General features: G+C 38.6%; 1 protein-coding gene across 2 annotated transcripts in view; it reads left to right on the top strand.

Moving 5' to 3' along the window:
• grm5b (glutamate receptor, metabotropic 5b) overlaps positions 1 to 23,215 on the top strand; it is a 379,483-nt gene that overhangs the window by 125,783 nt on the left and 230,485 nt on the right. For both annotated transcript variants that reach the window (XM_052025542.1, XM_052025541.1), the window contains one exon: positions 9 to 258. In XM_052025542.1, coding sequence (XP_051881502.1) covers positions 9 to 258 — 250 coding nt within the window. The remainder of the gene's footprint in view (positions 1 to 8; positions 259 to 23,215) is intronic.

Genomic DNA, 23,215 nt, shown 5'->3' with positions numbered 1-23,215 from the left:
CCTTGTAGGTAATTATGGAGAAAGTGGCATGGAAGCTTTTAAAGAGATGGCAGCTAAAGAGGGAATCTGCATTGCTCAGTCCTACAAAATCTACAGCAATGCTGGGGAACAGAGCTTTGATAAGCTTTTGAGGAAACTGCGCAGTCAACTACCAAAGGCCCGAGTTGTGGCTTGCTTTTGTGAGGGCATGACAATAAGAGGGCTGCTGATATCTATGAGACGACTTGGATCAGTGGGAGAATTCCAACTGATTGGCAGGTAAGTGAAACATCTCAAGCTTTATTGAATTGATATTTACATATTGAATTGGTTCATGTGGAGGCCATGACGAAGAAGTTTGCTAGATGAGTCATGCAGTTAACTGCAAGGAGGAATACATGGTCTGGTCACTTGGTCAGAAATGTGGCAACACGGAATGTACTCCAGAGAAATGTGAATTAATTCATTTGGCGAGGTACAAACAACATCTTGTCTTTAACCACACAATCATTTTTAAGAACTTACTTATTATACATTAATTGCATGTGAAATTCATCATAGAAATATATACTCATAATTAACAGCATTAATAATATGAAAACTGAAGAGACATCACCTTGAAAGGAATACCTGAAAAATTAAAATAAAACAGACTCTTACAGGCACTTATCAGTAATAAATGCAAACACCAATTTGAAATATTGGATTTTCATAATTTTCCAACATTAGGGAGACTTCAAAGCACCAAGTCTATTCAAAGCTGAAAACATTGGGCACATGGGCAGAAGTTAAGCAGTAGTGAGGCTTTTGGCTAATGGAGATCAATTTACCCATCATGCTCAAGGGCAGAAAATGTACTGTGATTGACTGGGTGGAGGGGCTTCTCCATTTTGAATGCTGGGGAAAGAGATCTCTATTACACAAAAGCCAGGAAATACTTCAGTGCAGAGGGAATCAGGAATCATCAGCTCTGAAATTATGATGGGTGGGTTGGGGGTTAGGGGGTGGGTTGGGGGTTAGGGGTTTAGGGGGGCCTGGCCTGGAGTCACTGGGGAAGAGAGTGTGGAGATCACAGGGTGTTGAAATTATAGGGGGCTCAAGATTTGAGGAGACAGGAAAATCAGGGAACTGGGTCTGGGATACAAGGAATTTGAAGAACCAAGGTAGGGACAGAGATGAAGGTAGAGGGCTCTGTGAGAAATGCTTTTCACTCTGCCTGTTCATGGGTAGCTCTCTGGTTCTTGGACTTTCTTACACAACTGTTGCTTTCAGCCACAGGTTTCCAAACTTTATCAGGTAATTCAATAACATTTGCAGAATATCTGTAACGTGATGGCATATGATCTGATATCGTGATAAAACAGTGATTTTATGTGTTTGGAACTTCTCAGGGTAAAGGAATGCCTCCAGCCAGAGCTGACATCACTGCTCCACTAGTGCATCAGGCACAGATCAGGTGCTAACAGCCCAACCTCAGAAATGTAAAGATGAATAGATGCACCATCAGAGGTGATGGGGGAAGGAGGGAGTGCACAAAACAGGAATATGCAGGTCATTAAATTCATATTTTTAACCTGCCCAATTTGACTACAATCTGTTAGACCCTACTGTAAGACCCCAGCAAACAGAAAACGAGCTAAATCATAAGATGCTGAATTAGGCTGCAGAATTAGTGAAAACCTAGCTGAGGGCAAACAAGGAAGACATTTGCAGGGGATACAGCCAAAGTCTGGATATTTGGCTTATCTGTTTTACTTATGTACAAAGACCACTTTAAAAATAGGAATACCTGCACATTAAGATGCCACTAGTTTGAAGTCAATGAAACCAAATTTCAGCTACAGAATAGAATGCACATCCACCAATAATGTAGCATATTTTGCACTAATGATTGACATTGAATTTCTGAGTAATATTTCCTTTAGGGTGAAGCATAATTCAAAGGATTGAGTTCCATAGAGATATGTTATATTAAACTGGAAATTATAAGGGAAGTGTTTTATAAAGACAAGACAAACAATGATTTAAAAAATGTAGAAAGTGAAAATACAGCATGAGATCAGAAGGGCTAAATGGGGATATACAAGAATAAGCTAGCAAATTATAAAATAATGGCTTGTGTGTTGAAAGCATTTTAAAAATCAACAGATAATTAAAGTGAAGTGAGGTCAAGTCTGAACATGTTGTAGGAAAGTTAGAAAGATAAAGTTAATATCTTATTAAAGTTGTTACAGATGATGGCTGTATGAGAATATTGATGTGACCGTGGAAAACAAAATGTTTTCATAATCAAGGAGAGCTTAAAGTGGAGTATTTCTGATCACATGCACCAAAGGCTGAAGGCTAAAGGAAGCTAGAGACTGTGAAATAAATTTTTTTCAAGCACTTGTTCAATTTGAGATGAGATAGAAGGATGAATTGGGTAATTATAGACTAGTTAGTTATTGTCAGTTGTGGGCAAATTGTTAGAATCCTTAATTCAAATCAGATGAGTGAGCATTTAGTGGTGCAAGATATAATCAAAGATAGCCAGCATAAATCTGTTAAAGGCAAATTGTATTTGACAAATATAATAGAACTTTTGAAGATCCAGTTGTCTAGTTGAAAGGAGTACAGGAACAATAGATTTTTTTGGCTTTTAGAGGCTGTTCTATGAAATGTTTCACAGGGGACTTGTAATAAAATAACAGGATATTGAATACCATGGATACAGAGATGGCCAACTGACTGCAAAGTCATTGACCTGAAACATTAACTGTTTTTTTTCTCTCCAGAAATGCTGCCATACTTCCTGAATATTTCCACTCTTTTTTTATTTAAGATTTCCAGCATCAACAGGATTTTGTTTTTGTAAAAAAAATTAGGATAAATGGCTATTGCTGAGTTTGTAGAAGGAATGGAAGGTATATACAACAGATGTCAATTTTTGTTTGATTTTGTCCCTTCTGTTTGGTTTAAATGACAGGGATATGTCAAGAAGTATGATAATATCAAAATTTGACAGAGCTACCAAAGTAAGATTTGGGATGCAATAAAGTCGAGTATTAAATATCTATTAGGGGATTTTTCTTCTAGTGAGAGCTACATTTAGTACATTGCATTATGTATCCATATATAGTAACAACAAATCACTCATAGTCCTTTGCTTCTTCAAGAGGAACCTTTCAATTGACTTTTTGATCTGTAATCGAACGGTATTACCAAACTACACAGAGCCTCTGTAATTCCCTGCTCCTTAGACAGAGAAGGGTTTCAGGTTGGTGGGAGTGGCTGAAGAAAATTAGAAAACAGGGACTCCTATTTTTATTTGCTAATGAAGTAAGAGATGGGGAAATGGTGTCCTCCTGGAATTCCAAAAAAAATATGAAATACCTTTTGTCCATGTCTTCTGGAAATAATAAGCCTTACCTGAATAGCAAGTGTCAGTTATATGTGTGTATATTTTAAGGAAGGGAAAGGGGTTATTATTAGAAATGAAATACTTTGGACAGTGAAAAGTTATTTCCAGATTTATTCTGCTCAAGGCCAGACATTGCAATTTGACAAATATTACATATAATCTTTAACATTTTATTTTCTGAAGTTTATCTTTGCATTTTTTTTAGCAAAACGGTTAAGCCAGGATATGAAGTAAATCGATGAATTTCTGACAAGTGCATGGTAGTTTCAATTTTTGGGACCAAATCCAATCAAGTAACTGGTGAAATCAGATTTGATATGGTAGTTCTATTAATACTGCTGCTCAGTGAAACTTGTTCATTATGGGTAATTCTTTTATGTTGCTCCCGAACTGCAGGAAACAAAATACAAACATTGAAGGCAGTAAGGTTTGAAATATTTCTTGGAAAATAGCTTAAAAATACACTTCATCCTTATGCACACCTTTCTATTAATGTTCAGACCTAATCAGAGCATTTTTCACAAAGGTGTCTCTTTGTGGAAATGTCTGTTGATATCAGTGGTGTCAATGTTGAGCCCCAGTGGATAGTGTTAGACAGGTAATCCTCAAGGTCAGCCAGACAACCTGCCATGAGAGCAGATTACAAATCACACACGGCATTTGTAAAATGACATGATAATATTCTATTTCTGAAGTTGGCTATGTCATAACATGTCAATTGTGTCGCCGTTTCAGCTGTGCTAAGAGTAGAAGCTGAACATGCTCTTTCACAAGCAAGTCAAACAGCTTTATGTAATTAAGGAGCAACACACAAAATGCTGGAGGAACTCAGCGAGTCAGGCAGCATTTGTGGAAGGAAAGTTCATCCTTACAAGATGTAAGGAGGGGTGGGACCATAAGTTGATTTGGAAAATAACATTGTGAATTTTTAAAATGTTTGTCTGGACCAAAGAATGATGGGTGAAGAGTGTGAGTAATAATGTCGGCTGCAGGATTTTGAGGGTTTTATTTTAATTTAGGCTAGAATATGGGAGACCAGCCAAAAAGATTGGAATAGACAAGTCTAGAGGTAAAAAATAAAAGGCATTGATGATAGTGTCAACAGCAGATGAAGTCAGATGAACTGGTTGTTTTAATAATGTGCTTATGTAGTAAGAATCTTATCTTGGGAGCAAGTATGTGTTCTGAGAAAGGTTGTTTTGGTATCTTAAGGATACAGGTATCTGGACACACAGTCTTTGTACTTTAAAAGGAGGATTTTATTCACAAAGACTGATGCGGGAACAGGATGTGAAGGAACAAATACACCCTCGCACACTCGCACTAGGGTGATTGTGAAACGTGGGGGGAGTCGCAACGGGTGAAGTCCACACACTCACACACACACAATGAACTAGTACAAACGATCAGGGAATGAACAAATACGTTGTCTGGACCCCCTGAATCGGGACAAACAATGGCTCTATGTTACTGGGAATCTACTCAGGACGCTCCTAGACCCCTGTGGAAGTGCACCTTCTCACCTGTGGTCTCGACCCCAGCAGCAATCAGAAAAGAGGAAGAGAGCCCACGTGTACCATCTTTTATAGGGCTGTAGCGGGGTGGAGCCCGCTCAGGTGAAACAAGCCAATGATTCAGGGTCAAGAACAAAGGTGGGTTATGAGCCAATGCTCAGGTGTGCTCTTTAATGAGTGGGGTGGAGCAGGACTCTTGATTGACAGTGGCGTAGCTTCCGACCTGATGGGCAATGCTATCATCCGACCATGGGGGTCAGTAGTGTTGTCACTCTCATCTGACCCCTGGCCTTTCATACTACAGTATGACACTAAGATTCCAAGCATTCTGGTTTAATGTCAGTTGCCAAAGTTAGATTGAGTAAATGGCTAGAGAACCGAATACACGATAACAATTATACTAAACAAACCTCAGATATATTTTGCATACACATTCTTTGAATTAAGTTTCAAAAATATCAATTCCTATTGTGCAATGTCTGACACTGATTCACATTCTACAGTCTAAAGAAACAAATGCTTTTTCTTTACTGAACAGATACCTTTGTGTTTTCAAACAGAATTGTTTTGTTTAAAACTTACCTCCCAATTGTACACTTACACAATCGTTGCTGTGATCAATCACTACCAACAGATCAGCTCAATTAATTGTCTCCTTTTGTGTATCTATTAACATTATAATTGACATTGCTGTTCTGCAAGTTCAAAGAAGTATAATTCTTAAAAAGATGTGACTCTGTTTCCAAGTATCTATTGTGCAATATACAAAGACTGGGTAATACACTATGTTGAAAATTATTTTGCATATGATTGTCTTATTTAATTATGATTCCAGGTAAGTTAAAATATTTTGTATGTGCAAATACTGCATTGAGGTAAAAAGTACAACAAACATACCAGAATAAAGATCATATTATATATACCAGATACTACAATAATATCAGCAATCACACTTTTAAAACTACTGCATGTACCTTGAGGTCAATTAGTACTCTAAACTCCCTTTCTTATTCAACACGAGCAGGAAAATAGTTATAAATTCAACATGCAGTTGATTTGATGGCAGGCTGTCCATCTGACTACTGATTGATTTTTTTCCAGCACAATGTATGAATGAATTGCATTGCATGCAAATATTACACTGAGACCAATTAACTAAAGTTCCTTATCACAGCAGCTAAGAGATCTGGAGACACAAGAGATTGCAGATGCTGGAATCTGGAGCAACGCACACAAAATGCTGGAGGAACTCAGCAGGTCAGGCAGCATCTATGGAGGGAAATAAACAGTTGATGTTTCAGGTTGAGACCCTTCATCAGGACTCATGAAGGATCCTGATGAAGGGTCTTGACCCAAAACATCAACTGTTTATTTCCCTCCATAGATGCTGCCTGACCTGCTAAGTTCCTCCAGCATTTTGTGTGTGTAGCTAAGAGATGTGGATGTTTAAACCTTCAGAAAAAGCTGATATTTGGTAAACCAAATGTAAAACTCAATATGTTACTTTCTTCACTTGACACTTGTTTTGATATTGGTTCAAGTGTCAAATAACAATTAAAACTATTTCAAGTTTTTTTTTGCTTTGTTCTTAGACTTTGTCAACTCCTTCATTTAACACCTAAATGGTCCAGCTTTAGTTCCAAGATTACATCAACTTCTTCTGGGTTCTTCTACCCAAAGAAAAGTTTTCTTTTTCTCCATATACACTTTTTTAAAACTCCTTGATTTGATCATCCCTCATTGTTAACAAAGACACAGGGAGCCACCCACCCATAGCTGACCTCCAAAGATAGCTCATCAAATTCCAGCTGGTGAAAGATGTTATCCCTGAAAACTGATCACTGGTGCAAGTAGACTTAATAGACAAGACAATTGCTTTCAACCAGCACTTACAAATTGATACATCCTGTTGCTATTCAAAGCTATCAGTCTTCATGAAAGTGCTTTGAACTAATTTGTTTCTGAATGCTGTTTGGTGCCATTAACAGTGCTCTTCCTAACAAAATGACACATGGTTGCTTTATTGGAACTGCAAGAATCGAATCTGGGGTTCAGTGACAGACTTGAATGTTGACGCACAGACCATGTTCAGATCTGAAACTGTACAGAAATCAAATTCATACCACCACTATGTGCTAAGAGGGAATTAACAACTTAATTCAACATTGTCAGTTGTATCAACAATATTACAGTATTACTGCCAAAAATTTGCATCTAAAATCTGTATATATTTAAATTATGGTGTCTAAGTACTTGATTGAATGTCAGACTTAAGCAGTATTTTTTCTGTCCTGGCAGGTCTGTGGTTTTGAATGCAAATCATTGAACAGATTACAACTGAATATTCCCTATCATCTATAGACTGACCCCGTTTTCTAAGCTCTCATATGCAAATGTTTATTTATCAGCAACATTTTTGTTGTCTATTATGTCTATGTTTGGAAAAAATGGTTCTGTCTACTGGTGGATTTGAAGTCCTTAATAAAGACATGAGTAGTTTTTAGTTTGGTCGTAATGTAATGGATATCAAATCAAAAACCTGCTTAGCAAGCCTCCTGATTAACAATGCTACTGGTTTCAATGAAACAGCAAACATTAGCAATGTGCGGTGAGCAGCAGAATCAGTATCAGCTGATTTATGCTGCTACCCAAAATCAAATTTACCCATGATGTGTCTCTTTTGATATGTAGCATACCCTGAGCTTACGTGTTAGAGGAATCAAACATCTAATTCCGAGTTAGTTGAACAACATTAGGCTGGATTGTGCTGGACTGACCTGCTTCCATGAACCCATTTAGCTGGATGATATCTCCATGGTAACCCTGGCCTCACTTTATCACAGATATTCCCTATTTTCTATCCATCCCACCCACCATCCTCTGCAACTTAAAACTACCTCTTTTATCTCTCTTTCCTAGTTCTGATGAAGGGTCTTCAACTTGGAATGTTAACTGATTCCCAGATGCTGCCTGACCTGCCGAGTCTTTCTAGTGATTTCTTTCAGATTTCCAGCATCGGCAGTTATTTTTCTGATTTTCACAGTTTGTACTTGACCCAGCCCATGCAATGCAGTTGCCCCACACTTGATCCCTGTGGCTGTGCTATCTTTTTGTGGGTCCAGTTAAACTGGAGGCCCAACCACCACATCCATCCCATGAAGCAGGTCAGTCTGTAAGATGCAGCATGACATTGGGGTGGATGCTGAGACCCCCAGATCTCCCTGATGACCTTGTGACCACTGGGGCTATTGAAGGTTCTTTTCAGCTGTTTGTGAAGTCTCTGATAATCAGAGGCACTTAACTACAATTGCCGTCATTCTAAATAATATTATAAAAAAATTTACCACATACCAGATGTAAATAAATATAAACAATATAATATTAATTAAAGAAAAAACACTTATCTGTATTTACCTTATCAATCCATATTGACGACTCTATTCAAATAAATGGAGTATTTAAATACCAGCCATTACTATCAGAAAGTGAATGGGCAAATGTATTTGGCTCTCAGCTCGGCAAGTGCCAAGTCCAGCAGTGAAGCAGGAGGTCAGATGCTCTGACACCTGACTTGACCTCCAACACATTTCTGACTTCTATGCTGCACAGAAATTAGGTTGACCTGTGAAGAGGGCCTGGTGGGCTGTTCTCTTCTGAACCTCTAGCTAAAGGTCAGCGTGCTTCGGCTTGTTCTTTTTTCTGTAGCTCCATTTCATGTAGTATGGATTTGAAATTTACTTTCTACTCAGAGAATTTTAAATGTCAAAAGTGATGTTGCACTGATTTCTCCCTCTGGACCTTAGCTAACATGTTCTCATTAGGTTCAAAGCCTCCAGTCAATTTGTAAAGCTAATGGTAGCTTAAAGCTGTTTATTTGTCTCCTTTTCTGCAATGCCACAGTTCCATTCACAGGCTTGCTGAACATACACAAACACCACCTAAGGGGAATAGACACAATTGAACTTGTGGTGTTAGTCTCACTTCTGTGGCAGTTCACTTGAAGACAAGTTTCTGGGGAATAATACTGTGAACTGTACAATACTCTTAACGTGAACATTTGATAGAATGAAGTGAGAAGGAAGTTAAATGCTTTCCTCGATGATAAAAAGTTATAGGGGAAACTACGTTGTGAAGGGGGGAGGCAAAGACAACCTGAGGATTAGGAGCAGTTTAGAAATCAGCAAAAAATGGACTAGGAGATTGATTAAATGAGCACAAGAGAATGAGAGTAAACTTACAAAGAACATATACAGTAAGTGAACTGCAAAAACCTTCTATGAGTATGTAAAATGAAGAAATTAGTGAAGACAAATGCAGGTTCCCTACAATCAGTAATTGGAGAATTTATAATGGGGAAAAATAAAAAGGCAGAGGAATTAACTTTAGTTCTGTTTTCACTGAAGAGGGCACAAATAACTTGCCATAAATGCCAGGGAACCAAGATAATGATTAAAAGGAGGAATGAAAGGAAGTTGTGTGTAAAAAAAGTGCTGAAGAAATCAATGGGATTGAAAGTGATAAATCTTCAGGGTCTGATAAAAGATCCCAGAGTATTAAAGGGGTAGACATGGAAGTAGTCGATGCATTAGTTGTCATGTTCCAAAGTTTGTCAAACTATGGAATGATAGACAGAAGGATGGAAAATGTAACTCCGCTATTTAAAAAAAAATAAGGGAGAAGGAAAACAAGGAACTACAGACCAGTTAGCCCAACATCAATAGTAGGGAAGCGCTGGAACGTTTGAATCTATTATAAAAGTTATGATGACAGGACACTTAGAAAATATGAACAGGATTATACAAAGTCAACATGGAAAGGAAATCTTGCTTAACAAATGTTATGGAGTTTTTTTGTGGATGTAACTGGTCAGCTGTATAAAGGAGAACCAATGGATGTTGTGTACTGGATTTTTGGAAGGCCTTTGATGAGGTCCCACAAAAGAGATTAATGTGTAACTTTAAAACACATTGGATTGGGTTAAAATTGATTGAAAGTTGGACTGAAATTGATTGAAAGACAAGCAACGGAGTAGCAATCAATGGTTCTTTCTCAGAGTGGTAGGGAATATCTAATCAAGTGCCACAGAGGTCACTGTTTGGGCCCCAACTAGTCACAAAGTATATATTCAATGATTTAGATGAGGCAACCAAATGTAATATTTTTAAGTTTCCTGATGACATGAAACTGAGTGGGATTGTCAGTTGTGAGGAGGATATAAAGTGGCTTCAAGGTAATTCAAAAAATTTGAGTGAGCAGGCAATTACATGGCATTTGCAGTGCAATATGGATAACTATGAAGTTATACACCTTGGTAGGAAAGCACAAAGGCAGAGTATTATTCAAATAGTGATGAATGGGAAGTGTTGATGTACAAAAGGATCTGGGTGTCTTTGTACACCAGTCATTGAAAGCAAACATGCAGGTGTAGCAAACAGGAAGGCAAATGGTACGTTAGCTTTCATTGCAAGAAGTTTTGAGTACAAGAGCAAGGATGTCTTACGACAATTATCCAGGACTGAAGTGAGACCATATCTGGAATATTGTGTGCATTTTTGGTCTCCTTGCCTAAAAATTGATATAGAAATTGTATAGAAGTTCACTGAACTGATTCCTGTGATGATGGAACTGTTGTATGAGGGAAGATTGTGCTGGCTTGGTCTGTTTTCACTAGTATTAAAAGAATGAGAGGGATTTCAATGAATGTACGAAATTTTGATTTGGCTTGACAAGCTAGATGCATAAAGGATATTTGCCCTTGCTTGGTGGGGGATGGTGGGGGGTGGGGGGTGGGTTGGCGTACAGAAGAGTGGTGTATCTAGAACCCCCGCCCCCTCTCTCCCCTTTTCCGTCCCCTCGCTCCCCCCACCTGGTGGTACGTGCTTTCAGGCTTTTGTATCTTCTGCCTGACGGGAGGGGGGAGAAGAGAGAATGTCCTGGGGTTGGTGGGGTTTCTGATTACACCAGCTGCTTTCCCGAGGCAGTGGGAAGTGTAGATTTGATTAACAGACAGAAAGCAAGGTCACAGAATGGGGTAAGACATTTAGGACCAAGAAGAGGAAAGGTTTCCGCACTTAAAGGATGGTAAACCTGTAGAATTCTATACCACAGAAGGCTGTGGAGGTCATATCACTGAATATATTTAAGAAGGAGGTAAATAGTGTCTTGGTTCAAAAAGCATCAATGGTTATGGGCAGAGTGTGCAAATATTATGTTCAGATACAGGATCTATTTTCATTAGATTGATTGGTGGAGCTATCTAAATTGGTCAAATGTCCTACTCTTGCTCTTGTTTTTCTATGTTTCTATGTTTGATAATTGAGCAAAGATTGCGCATGGAGGACATTGAAGGGAATTGTGAGTGTACCCATCTTGGTAAGAAGAATTGAAAAGCAGAATATAGTTTTATAGTGTGAGATTATTAAATGTGTGTCTTAATAGAAATGTGGCTTTCCCATACCAGAAACACAGAAAATTAGAATGCAGGTACAGCAAGTAAGTAAGGATGTTGGCCTTTATTGAGAAGGGGATGCAGTACAAGAAAAAGCAAAGATTTCTACAACTTTACAGGGCTTTGGTGAGCACAGCCCTGCAGTACTGTGAATACTTCTAGTCTGCTTATTTAAGGAAGGGTGTATTGCCTCAGAGGAGGTGCTGGGAAGGTTTCATGGAGTTGATTGATTCATGGGGTGAGGAGAGATTGGGCAGATTGGGCCAAATCACTTTGGAGTTCAGACAAAAATAATGGAATTAAGCAGAATCAACATGGATTTATGAAAGGGAAGTTGTGTTTGATTAATCTACTGGAGTTCTATGATGAAATGGCTTATAGAAATGATAAGGGGAACCAGTTGATGTGATATATGTAGATTTTTAGAGGCTTTTTATAAAGTCCCATACATGAGGTTGGTTAACAAGGATAGAACATATGAAATAAGACTTGATTAACAGACAGAAAGCAAAGTGTGGGAATAAATGGGCCTTTCTCAGGTTGTATTGCTGTGATTAGTGCAGTATTGCAGGGATCGGTGCTTGGGCCCCAGCTATTCACAACCTATATCAATGATTTGGCTGAGAAGAGCAAGTGTCATATTTCTAGGTTTTCTGATGATACAAAACTGGGTGGGATTGCGAGAAGGGAGGAGGAAGTAAAGAAGTTTCAAAGGGATATAGACAAGTGAAATGAGTGGAAATATGGCAGATGAAAAATAATATGGGAAAATGTGAGGTTATCTGCTACAGTGCTGTGTATTTTTTAAATGGTAACTGATTGGGAATTATTGGTTTTCATAGGGTCTTGATGTTCTAGTACTCAAGACACTGAAAGCTTACATGCAGGTACAGTAAGCAATTAGGAAACAAAATGATACTTTAGCCTTTATTATGAGAGCATTTGAGTACAGCTGATTCATTCCAGTGGAAGCCCCAATACAGTTTCAGTCGGGGTGAATCAGAATCGGATATATTATCACTGACTTAGATGATGTGAAATTTGTTCCTTTGTGGTAGCAGTACAATGAAAAGACATAAAATTACTATAAATTACAAAAATAAACTAATAGTGCAAAAAAAAGGAATAACAAGTAATGTTCATGGACCATTCAGAAATCTGATAGCAGAGGGGAAAAAGCTGTTTCCGAATCATTGAGTGTGGGTCTTCAGGCTCCTGTACCTCCTCCCCGATGTGCTGGCTGAGGCACTCAGCTGGCACAATATTCCAGCTGAAACCACACCTGGAATATTGTGTATAGTTTTAGTCTCCTTACTGATAGAAGGACATACTTGCCATAGAAGGAGTGCAAGAAAGATTCACCTGACAGATTTCTATGATGGCGGGTTTGCTGTCTGAGGAGAGATTGAGTTGAAGAGACCTGTATTCTCTAGAGTTTTGAAAAATGAGAGGTGATTTCATAGGAACCTGCAACATTCTGACAGAACTTGGCAGGTGGTGGCAGGGAGGATGTTTTCCCTAAATGAGAAGTTCGGAACCAGGATTCACAGTCTTGGAATAAGGAGTAGAAGATTTAGGATGAGATGAGAAAACTCTTCACTCAGAGTTTGCAATTATCTACCCCAGAGGGCTGTGGTGACTCAATCATTGAGTTAATTCAAAATAGAAGTCAAAAGTGCAGAGGAGATTTACGAGGATGTTGTTGGGACTCAAGAGACCGAGTTATGGAGAAAGGTTAAGCAGGTTGGGACTTTTTTCATTGGAATGTAGGAGAATGAGGGGTGATCTTACAGAGGTGTATAAAATTAAAGAAGGGCATAAATAGGGTGAATGCACACAGTCTTTTTCCCAGGGTTGGGGAATCGAAAACTAGAGGGCATAGATTTAAGGTGAGAGGAGAGAGATTTAATAGGTACCTGAGGGGCAACTTTTTCACCCAGATTGTGGTCAGTATATGGAATGAGCTGCCAGAGGAAGTGGTTGAGGCAGGTACATTAACAACATTTAAAAGGTACTTGGACAGGTATGTGGATAAGAAAGGTTTAGAGGGACATGGGCCAAATATAGGCAAACGGGACTAGCTTAGATGAGAATCTTGGTCTGCATGGGCAAGTTGAGCTGAAGGGCCTGTTTCTGTGCTGTATGACTCTATGACTCTATGAAAAGGTTTTTGGATATTAAATGAATCAAACATTTGGGGATATAGCAGGAAAATGAAGTAGAAGGTCAGCCATGGTCTTAATGAACAGCAGAGCTGGCTTGAAGGACCTGATGACTTATTTGTACTCCTGATCCTTGCATTCCTATATATGGCAGGGATGATGTAATTAAAGCATAGAAGATTCTAAGGGAGCTTGACATGTTGGATGCCTCAAAGTTACTTTCCCTGGTGAGTACGTTTAGAACTAGGGGCATAGTCTTAGGCAAGGGGTTGATCACCTAACACTGAAATGAGGAGGAATTTCTTCTCTCAAAGGGCTGTGAATGTTTGAATTCTCTGCCCTAAAGAGCTGTTGATGCTGAATTATTAAGTATATTTAAGGCTGAGATAGATTTAAATTGGCAGGGAAATTGAAGGTTATGGGTTCAGCTGGGAAAGTGGAGTTGATGTCAATAAATAGATGAGCCATGATCTTATTGAATAGCAGAGGAAGCTCAAGGGATGACATGACCTACTCCTGTTCCTATATCTTCTTAAATGGACTATAAGCATGTACTTTTGGCATTTCTGCTTTGTCAAAATTGCAACCATCCAGTTTTAACCCACACTAATTACACTTGCCAATCATCTCCACCTTCAGTGGCTTACACTGGTAGCCTATCCCCCAGTTTGGTCCGTGATGTCTTCCTCAAGTCACTCCACAGTCATGTACCACCAATTTGTTGCAATTCTCCCCAGTTTTACATCTCTTACATCTCTTCCACACACCCCTTCCCAGAGACTCCAGTTCCTTTCCACATTGCAAAGACCTGCAGGTTGATAGGTTAAGTAGCCACTATAAATTGCCCCTACTAGGTGAATGGTAGATTTGTCAGATTTGGGGGGGGGGGAAGTAATGTTGATGGAAATGTCAGCAGAATAAAACGGGATTAGTCAGGAATAGTGTAAATGGCTGCTCGGAAGTCAGTGCAGACTCATCGGCTAAATGGCCTGTTTCTGTGCTGAATGGCTCGAAAGTATTGAAGCAGCCAATTAAATGAAGGAAACATGAGTAATGGAAATAATATAAGAATTTAAATGCAGGACAGCCCCAAATCAGTCTTCTTGGTATAATTTTGAAATATAGCTCATGTTATTTTTTTCCATGCCACTCCTTCATATGAAGTAGAGCAGAATCTTGATCACAGAGTCACAATTTTCTATGTTAGCTTCCCATGAAAAATTTGAAATTCTCTTTAAATTGTGTCTTGCGTTCTACCAGGTGCAGCACATAAAGTATATATGGCTATATTTTTAAACTGATAATTCAACACTCTATGAAGATAACAAACAGGGTGTAAGTTCAAGACCGACACACTGATACAGTGTTTTACAAAACACCGATTTGTAAACTTCTGATAGATTCTATTTCACTGCAGATCAATAAAATAGATAAAGCAGCTGGACCAGCAAATACTTTGTTGTTATGATTAAATTTATGGGCTCCAGCAGGAGCAGTTGAATGTCCTGAGAGGAAAGTTGAAGGTTGCTGCCAACGTGCTTAAAATACCAAAATGCTAGGCAGAGCATCAGAGAGCACTTAATGTGCAATAACAGTCAGGAAAATACAGGAAAAAAGACAGCAAAGTAAAGCCTGCCAATACAGATAACAGCAATTTTTCTGCTATTTGTTTGATTTGTTAAAGATCTGCATGCTGACTAATAATATTGCCACACGAGCACAGCAACTAAAATCTACTTATGAGTCCGACTCAGCTTGTGTGATTTTAATTTCAAAAGACATTTGATGACCTACCATGAATTATTAGTTTGCTGTGCTTTGAATTCATAGGCGTAACATGTCAGGCCAGATTTTAATGGTGATGTGGACTGGGTAGCCTGTGAGTAGGTTCTCTGCTTGTTCGATTAGATAGTCAGCAGCATCCATCTTCACAGAGAGATGGCATTTAACTACAGGAAGCGAACTGCTTGAGCTGATTATATGCTTATGGATGGTTCATCATTTGGAAAGGCTGGAAGTCTTGTGGGCCTGCAGCCTATAAAGAGGGTGGATTTTTCAGTGGTGGGTAGTGCATTACTGAGGTAGCTTGTTGAATGACAACAATCAGGGTCCCTAATTTTCAGAAACTGAGTTGGAGACAGTGGGGAGAAAGTGAGATGTCCTCTAGCTTTCAGATTGCATTTTAAGCATCTTCAAAAGTAATCCAATGTCATTGGAAAAGGGGTATGTAGACAGGTTATTGCTGCTAGCCTAACTCCCAGAATCTAGCTTTAGTGTAGGAAGTGTAATAATCTACTAACATTGCCAAGGTAATTATTAGACTTTTTTAAAACAGCTGTGCAACATCAACTTTAATTGTATAATAGGAGTGCTGTGCCAAGCAAAAATGTAAAGGTTGTGGCAGAATGCCATTCCACTCTGGTTGATCCCATTCGGTGCTCACTTTTGAGTTCTGCATAGTTGTGGCAGCATGCAACATGACGGAAGATGTCTTCAGTGTGAGGATGGGGCTTTGCCTTTGCAAGCATTGTGCGCTGATCACTCCTACCTGCTGAGTGATCAGCACACAATGTTCCATAATCAAGACCTCTATCTGGATTACAGTAACATATCACAAGTAATTTGGCAAATCCTTAAGCATAAAATGCCCTGATGGCTAATGCAAGTAACTTGGCTCACTATACATCTAAAGAGTATATCTAAAACAAGACCAAAACTTGTATCAATGCGATCATTTACCAAGAGTTCATTTGCAGCAGAGAATTTTCCCATTGCTTGCTCGTGGGGGAAAATTGCAAGCCTGTGATCTTATGAGTTTTGCTGTCAGCCACCAAGATTCCCTGCTGCTGCTGTGTATTTGCAAAATTGCTCCCATGCTGTTGTGCATTTTAACAACAACTCTTACAAGTGTCAATATTGTCACATACAAAAAAAAAGCTCAGAATCAGAGAACAGGCAGATGTGAATGATTTTCCTCTTTATGGTTATTGGAATTGTCATTTGCCAAGCATTTTTGCAAGATATTTTTAGTATGAAGATATATCAGCTTCACTGAACTGTTGGAAATTCTTTGGCTAACATTAATGTGAAACTGCATCTCATTGTGAAAGTCTGGTCATTTTCCTTGTTGATCCTAGCTAAACAATCTGAACTTTTTTTTACATAATTTCTTTTCATTGAATAGCTTTCCTTTAAGGTTGTCATACTGGAGTTTTTGGATTCAGATCTTCAAAATACCCAGTGTAAAAATTGATCATTGATTATTTGTAAAGATTGCCAATGTTTGTGAAAAATTGTTATTTTCATTATATAAAATATTAACGGTCACATTTGTAACAAAATTCTTTAATCTGTCAAGCATGAACGTTTTGTTCATTTTTATTACTAAATTTGCATTTGTTGCTCCCTGCTAAGAGCAAGGAAGAACACACAACTGATGCAGAACATCTGTCTGTACCAATGAGGTGGGAGCTGGAACAGTTCTATCTCCCCTGGCCTTGCATATGGCTTCAGGAAACTTCAGGCCCTGTTGGTGATAACTCTTCATTTGGTTATGGTGTAAAGTAAATTAATATTGATTTAGCAGATTGCCAGAGATTGATAAAGGAAATGAAATTTGGGAGAGATATACATTAGGCAGCTGAATCTGCATTGCTTGTTTTACACTTTTGCCACTCCTGGCAACTTTACAAGGGCGCTCAATCTGAGACCTCCTGAACCATATGCCTTAGGCTGCCGCTCAAACATGAATTATCCTCAGTGTCACATATACAGCCACCAAATGGAACCTGCAACCTAAGTTTGATTGTTTTTGTGCAGGCCTAGAGTGTGTGATCAAGTTCATGATAATTTCAAAAAAATACTACAAACAACATATCATACTTGAAGAGGTGCCATGTTTGACCATCAACCAAATTCCAACTCCCAGAATCATATCCACATCATCCTTTTGTTCTTCTTGTCTAAAAGCTGTGCAACTGAAGCTTCAGGCAGGTCTTCACTGGAACATCAAGTCCATGGTATTTCATTTCTTCTTTAGCGGGGTGGCAATGGTGCATGAGGGTGATGATTGTAAATCTGCAAATATGTTTAGGCTGTTCTCTGGACTTCCTTTGAACACTGCATTCACAGGTGGGTTGCAGGCTGCTTTAGCTACCTCAGGTAAAAGGCCAGATGTATCTCATGAAAGCAAACCAAAAACACCGATTGACCCAGTGGAGGTAAAGACACTATCTCCCGGGTTCCTGTCCCTTTTCTGCCTGTGAATACCAATTTTTAACTGACAGCAGGCAGAAAATCAATCTACTTCCATTTCATTATATTTTGAACAATTAATTTCCTCCACTAATGAGACATAAGAACAAAAAAACACACTTGGCCTCTCATGCCTGCTCCACCATTAAATATGATCATGACTGATATTTTACTTCCACTTTCCAACACTAACCTCATATCCCTTGATTCTCTTAATATATAAAAATCTATTGATTTCTGTGTTGAATGTGCTTTACAACTGAGCCTCTTGACTGATGAATTCTGCAGCAGTGTTAGTATATTAATATTGGCCTATCTTGTGAGGTCATGGAATTTTGTCCCTTCACTGTCCCAAGATGTGTGGTAATTATTAAAATAATTTTAAATGTCTCTGTCAGTAACATTTAAAAACAGTTTAAAAAGCTTCCCAGTTTTGACACAAGGTGAGGCTCTTTACCCAGCCTTGCCTCCCATCAGGACATTCTGGTTGTGAAATCCTAGTGGTAGCCAGGTTGAGGCCTGGCTACTACTGAGGATTTACTACACCTCACTCCCCTGCTTTGAATGGAGGGGAATCAACTTATCCTGCTCTTGGCATCGGGCCAGATGGGTGTGAGCCCTGGGCACAAGTCCAAGCAGCAGGCCAAATCAATCCATAATTATTCCAACTGCTGTGGCCTTTTTACTAGTGATTCACCATCTTTGATCACAGCCATGTGATCATCATTTTATTCAAGTAGTTGTGATAACAATTTCCTTTTTGAAAATTAAATCAAATATATTAGAAATCTGAAGAGGTCTATTTATGTGAACTATCATTTATAATTCCTCTTTTCTTCAGTTGTTTTGTCTTATCCTCCTCAAGACATTAAATGTTACAGTGCTGTTCCATGGGCTGTTCCTATACCTCATTCTTCATGTGCAAGGCCAAGTGTGAGAATAGCACCTTCAAATGACAGGCATCGACTCAGAGCTCACAGCTGGTATCCATGGTTTATACTTTTCAGTGGGAATCATTCCATAGCATTCTGGAGTAGGACCATTGATTATTTTCTCAAGCTCAGTTGGAGCTACCAAACTGGTGGCTAAAAATATGAAAAAAACAGAAAATGTTGGAAACACACCGCAGGTCAGGCAGCACCTACAGAAAGAGAAACAGAGTCAATATCTTCAACCTGAAAGTTTAATTTTGTTTTTCTTTCCACAGATGTTGCCTGGCCTGCCAAGTGTTTCCAGCATTTTCTGATTTTATTTCAAACTAGTAGCTGCAATAAAATCAGCTAACACTGCACAAAACAAAACAGACAAGTACTTTTGACCTTTTTTTTAGGCTAATCAATATTTTGGATATTGCTTCGGAGGTCAGATATAATTTGTCTTTCCATTGCTTTCTATTTTACTGTTTAGTAATTTATATCAGCTTCTTGAGTTTAATCAGATGGATTTAACTCTGAATAGATCAAGGTGCCATGGAAATAGTAATTAAATCTATTGTAATTCAACTTAATTTGCTGTGTTAAGACGGAGAAGTTGAAGCTCATTGTGCAACCATATCTAGGTAATAAGCAGATCAGATTGTTTGATAAAATGCTGAAGGCACAGGTGATCTATGCCCAGAGATTTAAAAACATGGCAATAGGTTAGTTCAGGAGGCAGGAAAAACTTTATTAATACTCAAAGTAATGTCAAGGAAGTATTTCATAAATTTAATAGAAGTCTGCCTTTGAAGGGCTAAGGTTACGTAATTTATTGGTGTGACATTTTCATTTCGCACATCAGCTATCACGGTGGCCTTTCTGAATAAAACGTCTAAATTTATGTAGCAACAAACAATCTGCTGGAAGAACTCGGCGGGTCAAGCAACACCTGTGGGAGGAAAGGAATTGTCAACGTTTCGGGTCAAAATCCTGCATCAGGATTTGGCCCTGATGCAGGGTTTTGACCCTAAACATCAACAGATGCTGCTAAACCCACTGAGTTCCTCCAGCAGATTATTTGTTGCTCCAGATTCCAGCATCTGCAGTCTCTTGTGTCTCTCTTCTAGGTTTATGTGCAGTTCTGTCTGATGGACATGTATACATTAGAAACTATGTTAGGGCTCTCCATGAACAGAGTGGGATAAATAGATTACATTGAGTAGAAACAAAGAAAGCGTATTCTTCTCTTAAACTTTATTTTGCAAATCACGAAAGAGTACTATTGCATCGATACAAAGTAACATTGAATTTTGGTTATGCAGTCGCCTTCCAAGAGCAATGCAGTGCAACCTTATTCAGTAATTTAGAAAGGTATACCAATGTGACATCTTGGGAAGTTCCTTTCAATGAGAATGACAATTTAACATTGAATGAAGAATAAAAGTATGCATCAAGATCTCCAAATTCACCTTATAAGTTAAAATAAAAAAAATACTGCAACAAAACTGGGGAGAAATAAATATAAATTTCAGGTTAATAACTTCCTATCAGTTTACCTTATAATCTATACATAGGATATTCTGCCAGTTTTAAGTGAATTTGAAATGATACCTCAGAGATGAGAGGCTGCTCTCTTTGAACAAAACTTTGGTATTTGGTTTATTATTGTCACAATCAAAAGCTTTGTTTTGCATGCAATCCAGACAGATCATTCTAAACTTAAGTACATCTTAGTCTTTGGATGGGTCGGTGGTATATTTTACTGTACACTATTTATGATCCCATGTTAATACCTTTTGAACAAAATGCTAAGGATTTCTTGTTACTTTTTTTCATTAAAAAATTGACATGTTCAAAATTCACATTGATGTGGTTTATAAAGTTTCAGCCTCAACTTCAACATGGTTTTGCCTTGTAACAAAATGGGGTATGTGGAGATTTCAGCAGAAATGACTAGAAGTTTAATAAATGCAGTATGCAAATAGAAAGTGGCCATCTCCTAGACTTTTTATCAGTAGAATCATTTCTAACCAGATGTATATCTTCCTTTGAAGACACTTCAGTGTTTGTGCTAGTATTTTTTATGATGAAACAGGGTAGCATTGATAAATGAAAGAAATGACACGAGGTAGTCGTGGGTAATGAAATAGTTGTTGGAACATTCTTGGATCTCCATAGCAACCTCAATGGATTTCTATCATGTATGTGAAATGAATGCCAGGAACAGGCTGACAGAGAAACAGTGTAGGTTTGCAAATTTTCTTCCCTCTATTCACTTCTTTACCTGTAACATAGCTACTTATGAACAATAATTATGGAAAAATACTCCAGTAAAGAATGTATGTTGTTGTATTTTTGGAATTGTTACATGAAATCTTGATATTTTTCTCAAAATCGTCTTGCACAACATTTCTGTGGGTTACATATCCAGTAAAAACAAAAGGCTATACACACTCCAATTGCAGTGCCTAAAGATATCATGCATTTTTTGACTCATGCTTTTAAGATTTTATTGCAAGAACATTTATTACAAGAGTCTTTTACTCAGCAAAGGGGAGTCTGAAACAAGGAGGCATAGATTTAAGGTGAGAAGGGAAAGATTTTAAAGGGAACTTGGGGGCAAGTTTTTCTCACAGAGGGTGGTGTGTATATGGAACGAGCTGCCAGAGGAGGTGGTAGAGGCATGTACAATTACAGGTCAAGTCAAGTTTATTGTCATGCACAAGTATGGTGAGGTACAGCACAATGAAAAACTTGCTTGCAGCAGCATCACAGACAAGACACAGAGTATAATTTATACATAAATTACACATTAATTAGACCATGCAGTGGAAAAAAAGACTGTGCAAGAGCACATTCTTAATGTACAAAAAACAAAAACACAATCAAAGATAAATCCATTGTAGTGCAAGAGGTGGTCCATAGTGTCCCATTGCTGAGCTTGGGTTAAGTTTGTGCAGGTAGGTTCAACAACCTGATGGTTGTAGGAAAGCAGCTGTTCCTGAACCTGGTGATGCAGGACTTCAGGCTTCTGTACCTCCTGCCTGAAAGTAGCAGAGAGAAGAGGGCATGACCTGGATGGTGGGGATCCTTGATGATAGATGCTGCCTTCTTGAGGCAGCACCTCCTGTAGATGCTGTTAATGGTGCAGAAGGCTATGCCCACAACCCTCTGTAGCCTCTTGTGTTCTGGTGAGTTGGAATTGCTATACCAGGCTGTGATGCAACCAGTCAGGATTCTTTCAACAGTGCATTTGTAGAAGTTAATTAAATTATTTGGTAACAAACCAAATCTCCTTAAGCTTCCAAGAAAGTAGAGGTGCTGACATGCCTTCTTCATGGTTGCATCATGTGCTATGCCCAGGACAGGTCATCTGATATGTTAACGCCCAGGAATTTGAAGCTGCTTACCCTATTCACTGGCATGTGGTCTCCTGACTCCTCCTTTCTGAAGTCAACAATTAGCTCCTCGGTTTTGTTGATGTTAGGCATGAGGTTGTTATTGTGGCTCCACTCAATCAGACTAACAACGTTTAAAAGACACTTAGACAGCTATGTGGATAGGAAAGGTCCAGAAGGATATGAGCCAAGTGCGTGAAAATGGGACGAGCTCAGGAAGACACCTTGGTCGCCATGGACAAGTTGGGTCTAAGTGCCTGTTTTCTTGCTGTATAACTCAATGACTTTATAGCTCCATAAGTGATGACAATCAGTCAAATGACGTATGTAAGATGATATATATATTTGAAGGTAATCTTCAAGTTTAGATGTGCTCCCACATCAAATTCTATTAGAAGTATCTACTAAATAGGAGCAAGCTACAGAAAAAACATTAATATAATTATTTTATCCATTTCACTTTCACTCCTGTCCATAAGACCTGAGGATTTTAGGCCACAAAATTGGGCTCTGCAGCACTTGTGGTTTGGGCTCATTTGCTGAGAATCTTATTTGAGTTTCACTAACACATTTTTTATGCAATTTGCAGCTATTGCCTCATTAGTAAGGTGGTGCCACTTACGTATTAACCCTGATAGAAAATGTAAGAACGGTTACTGTTGATCTTCAGCATTGTGCTGTCACCAGCAATGGTATTGGTATTGGTTTGATACAGATACAGTGAAAAGCTTTTGTTTTGCGTGCCATCCAGACAGATCATGCCATACATAATTACATCGAGGAAATAATAAGGAAACAGAATGCAGAATATAGTACTGCAGTTACAGTGCAGGTAGACAAATACGGTAAACCAACTACTACTGTGTACTTAACTCTCAAGCAAACCTAGCTTATGGCAGCAGGATGACCTCCCACATCCTACTCCAAGCTATGTTTTTGGAGGGATCAGCAATTATATTTGCAAGGTTGTTGGTAACTGGTTTAAGGAAGGATTGGTCTTTAGAAAACACATTGTAATTTCCGAAGTCTTCAATGAGTGGCATGGCAGTAGCTAGCATTGTACCCTGGCTTCTAAGATTTAGCCAAATCCTTTTGCTGAGGGCTTTAGCAGTTACACTATTGAATACGTTAGGGAGAATGAGA

The sequence above is a fragment of the Pristis pectinata genome, chromosome 11, assembly GCF_009764475.1.
Source record: "Pristis pectinata isolate sPriPec2 chromosome 11, sPriPec2.1.pri, whole genome shotgun sequence".
Taxonomy (NCBI): domain Eukaryota; kingdom Metazoa; phylum Chordata; class Chondrichthyes; order Rhinopristiformes; family Pristidae; genus Pristis; species Pristis pectinata.
This window is presented reverse-complemented; position numbering and strand designations above follow the sequence as displayed.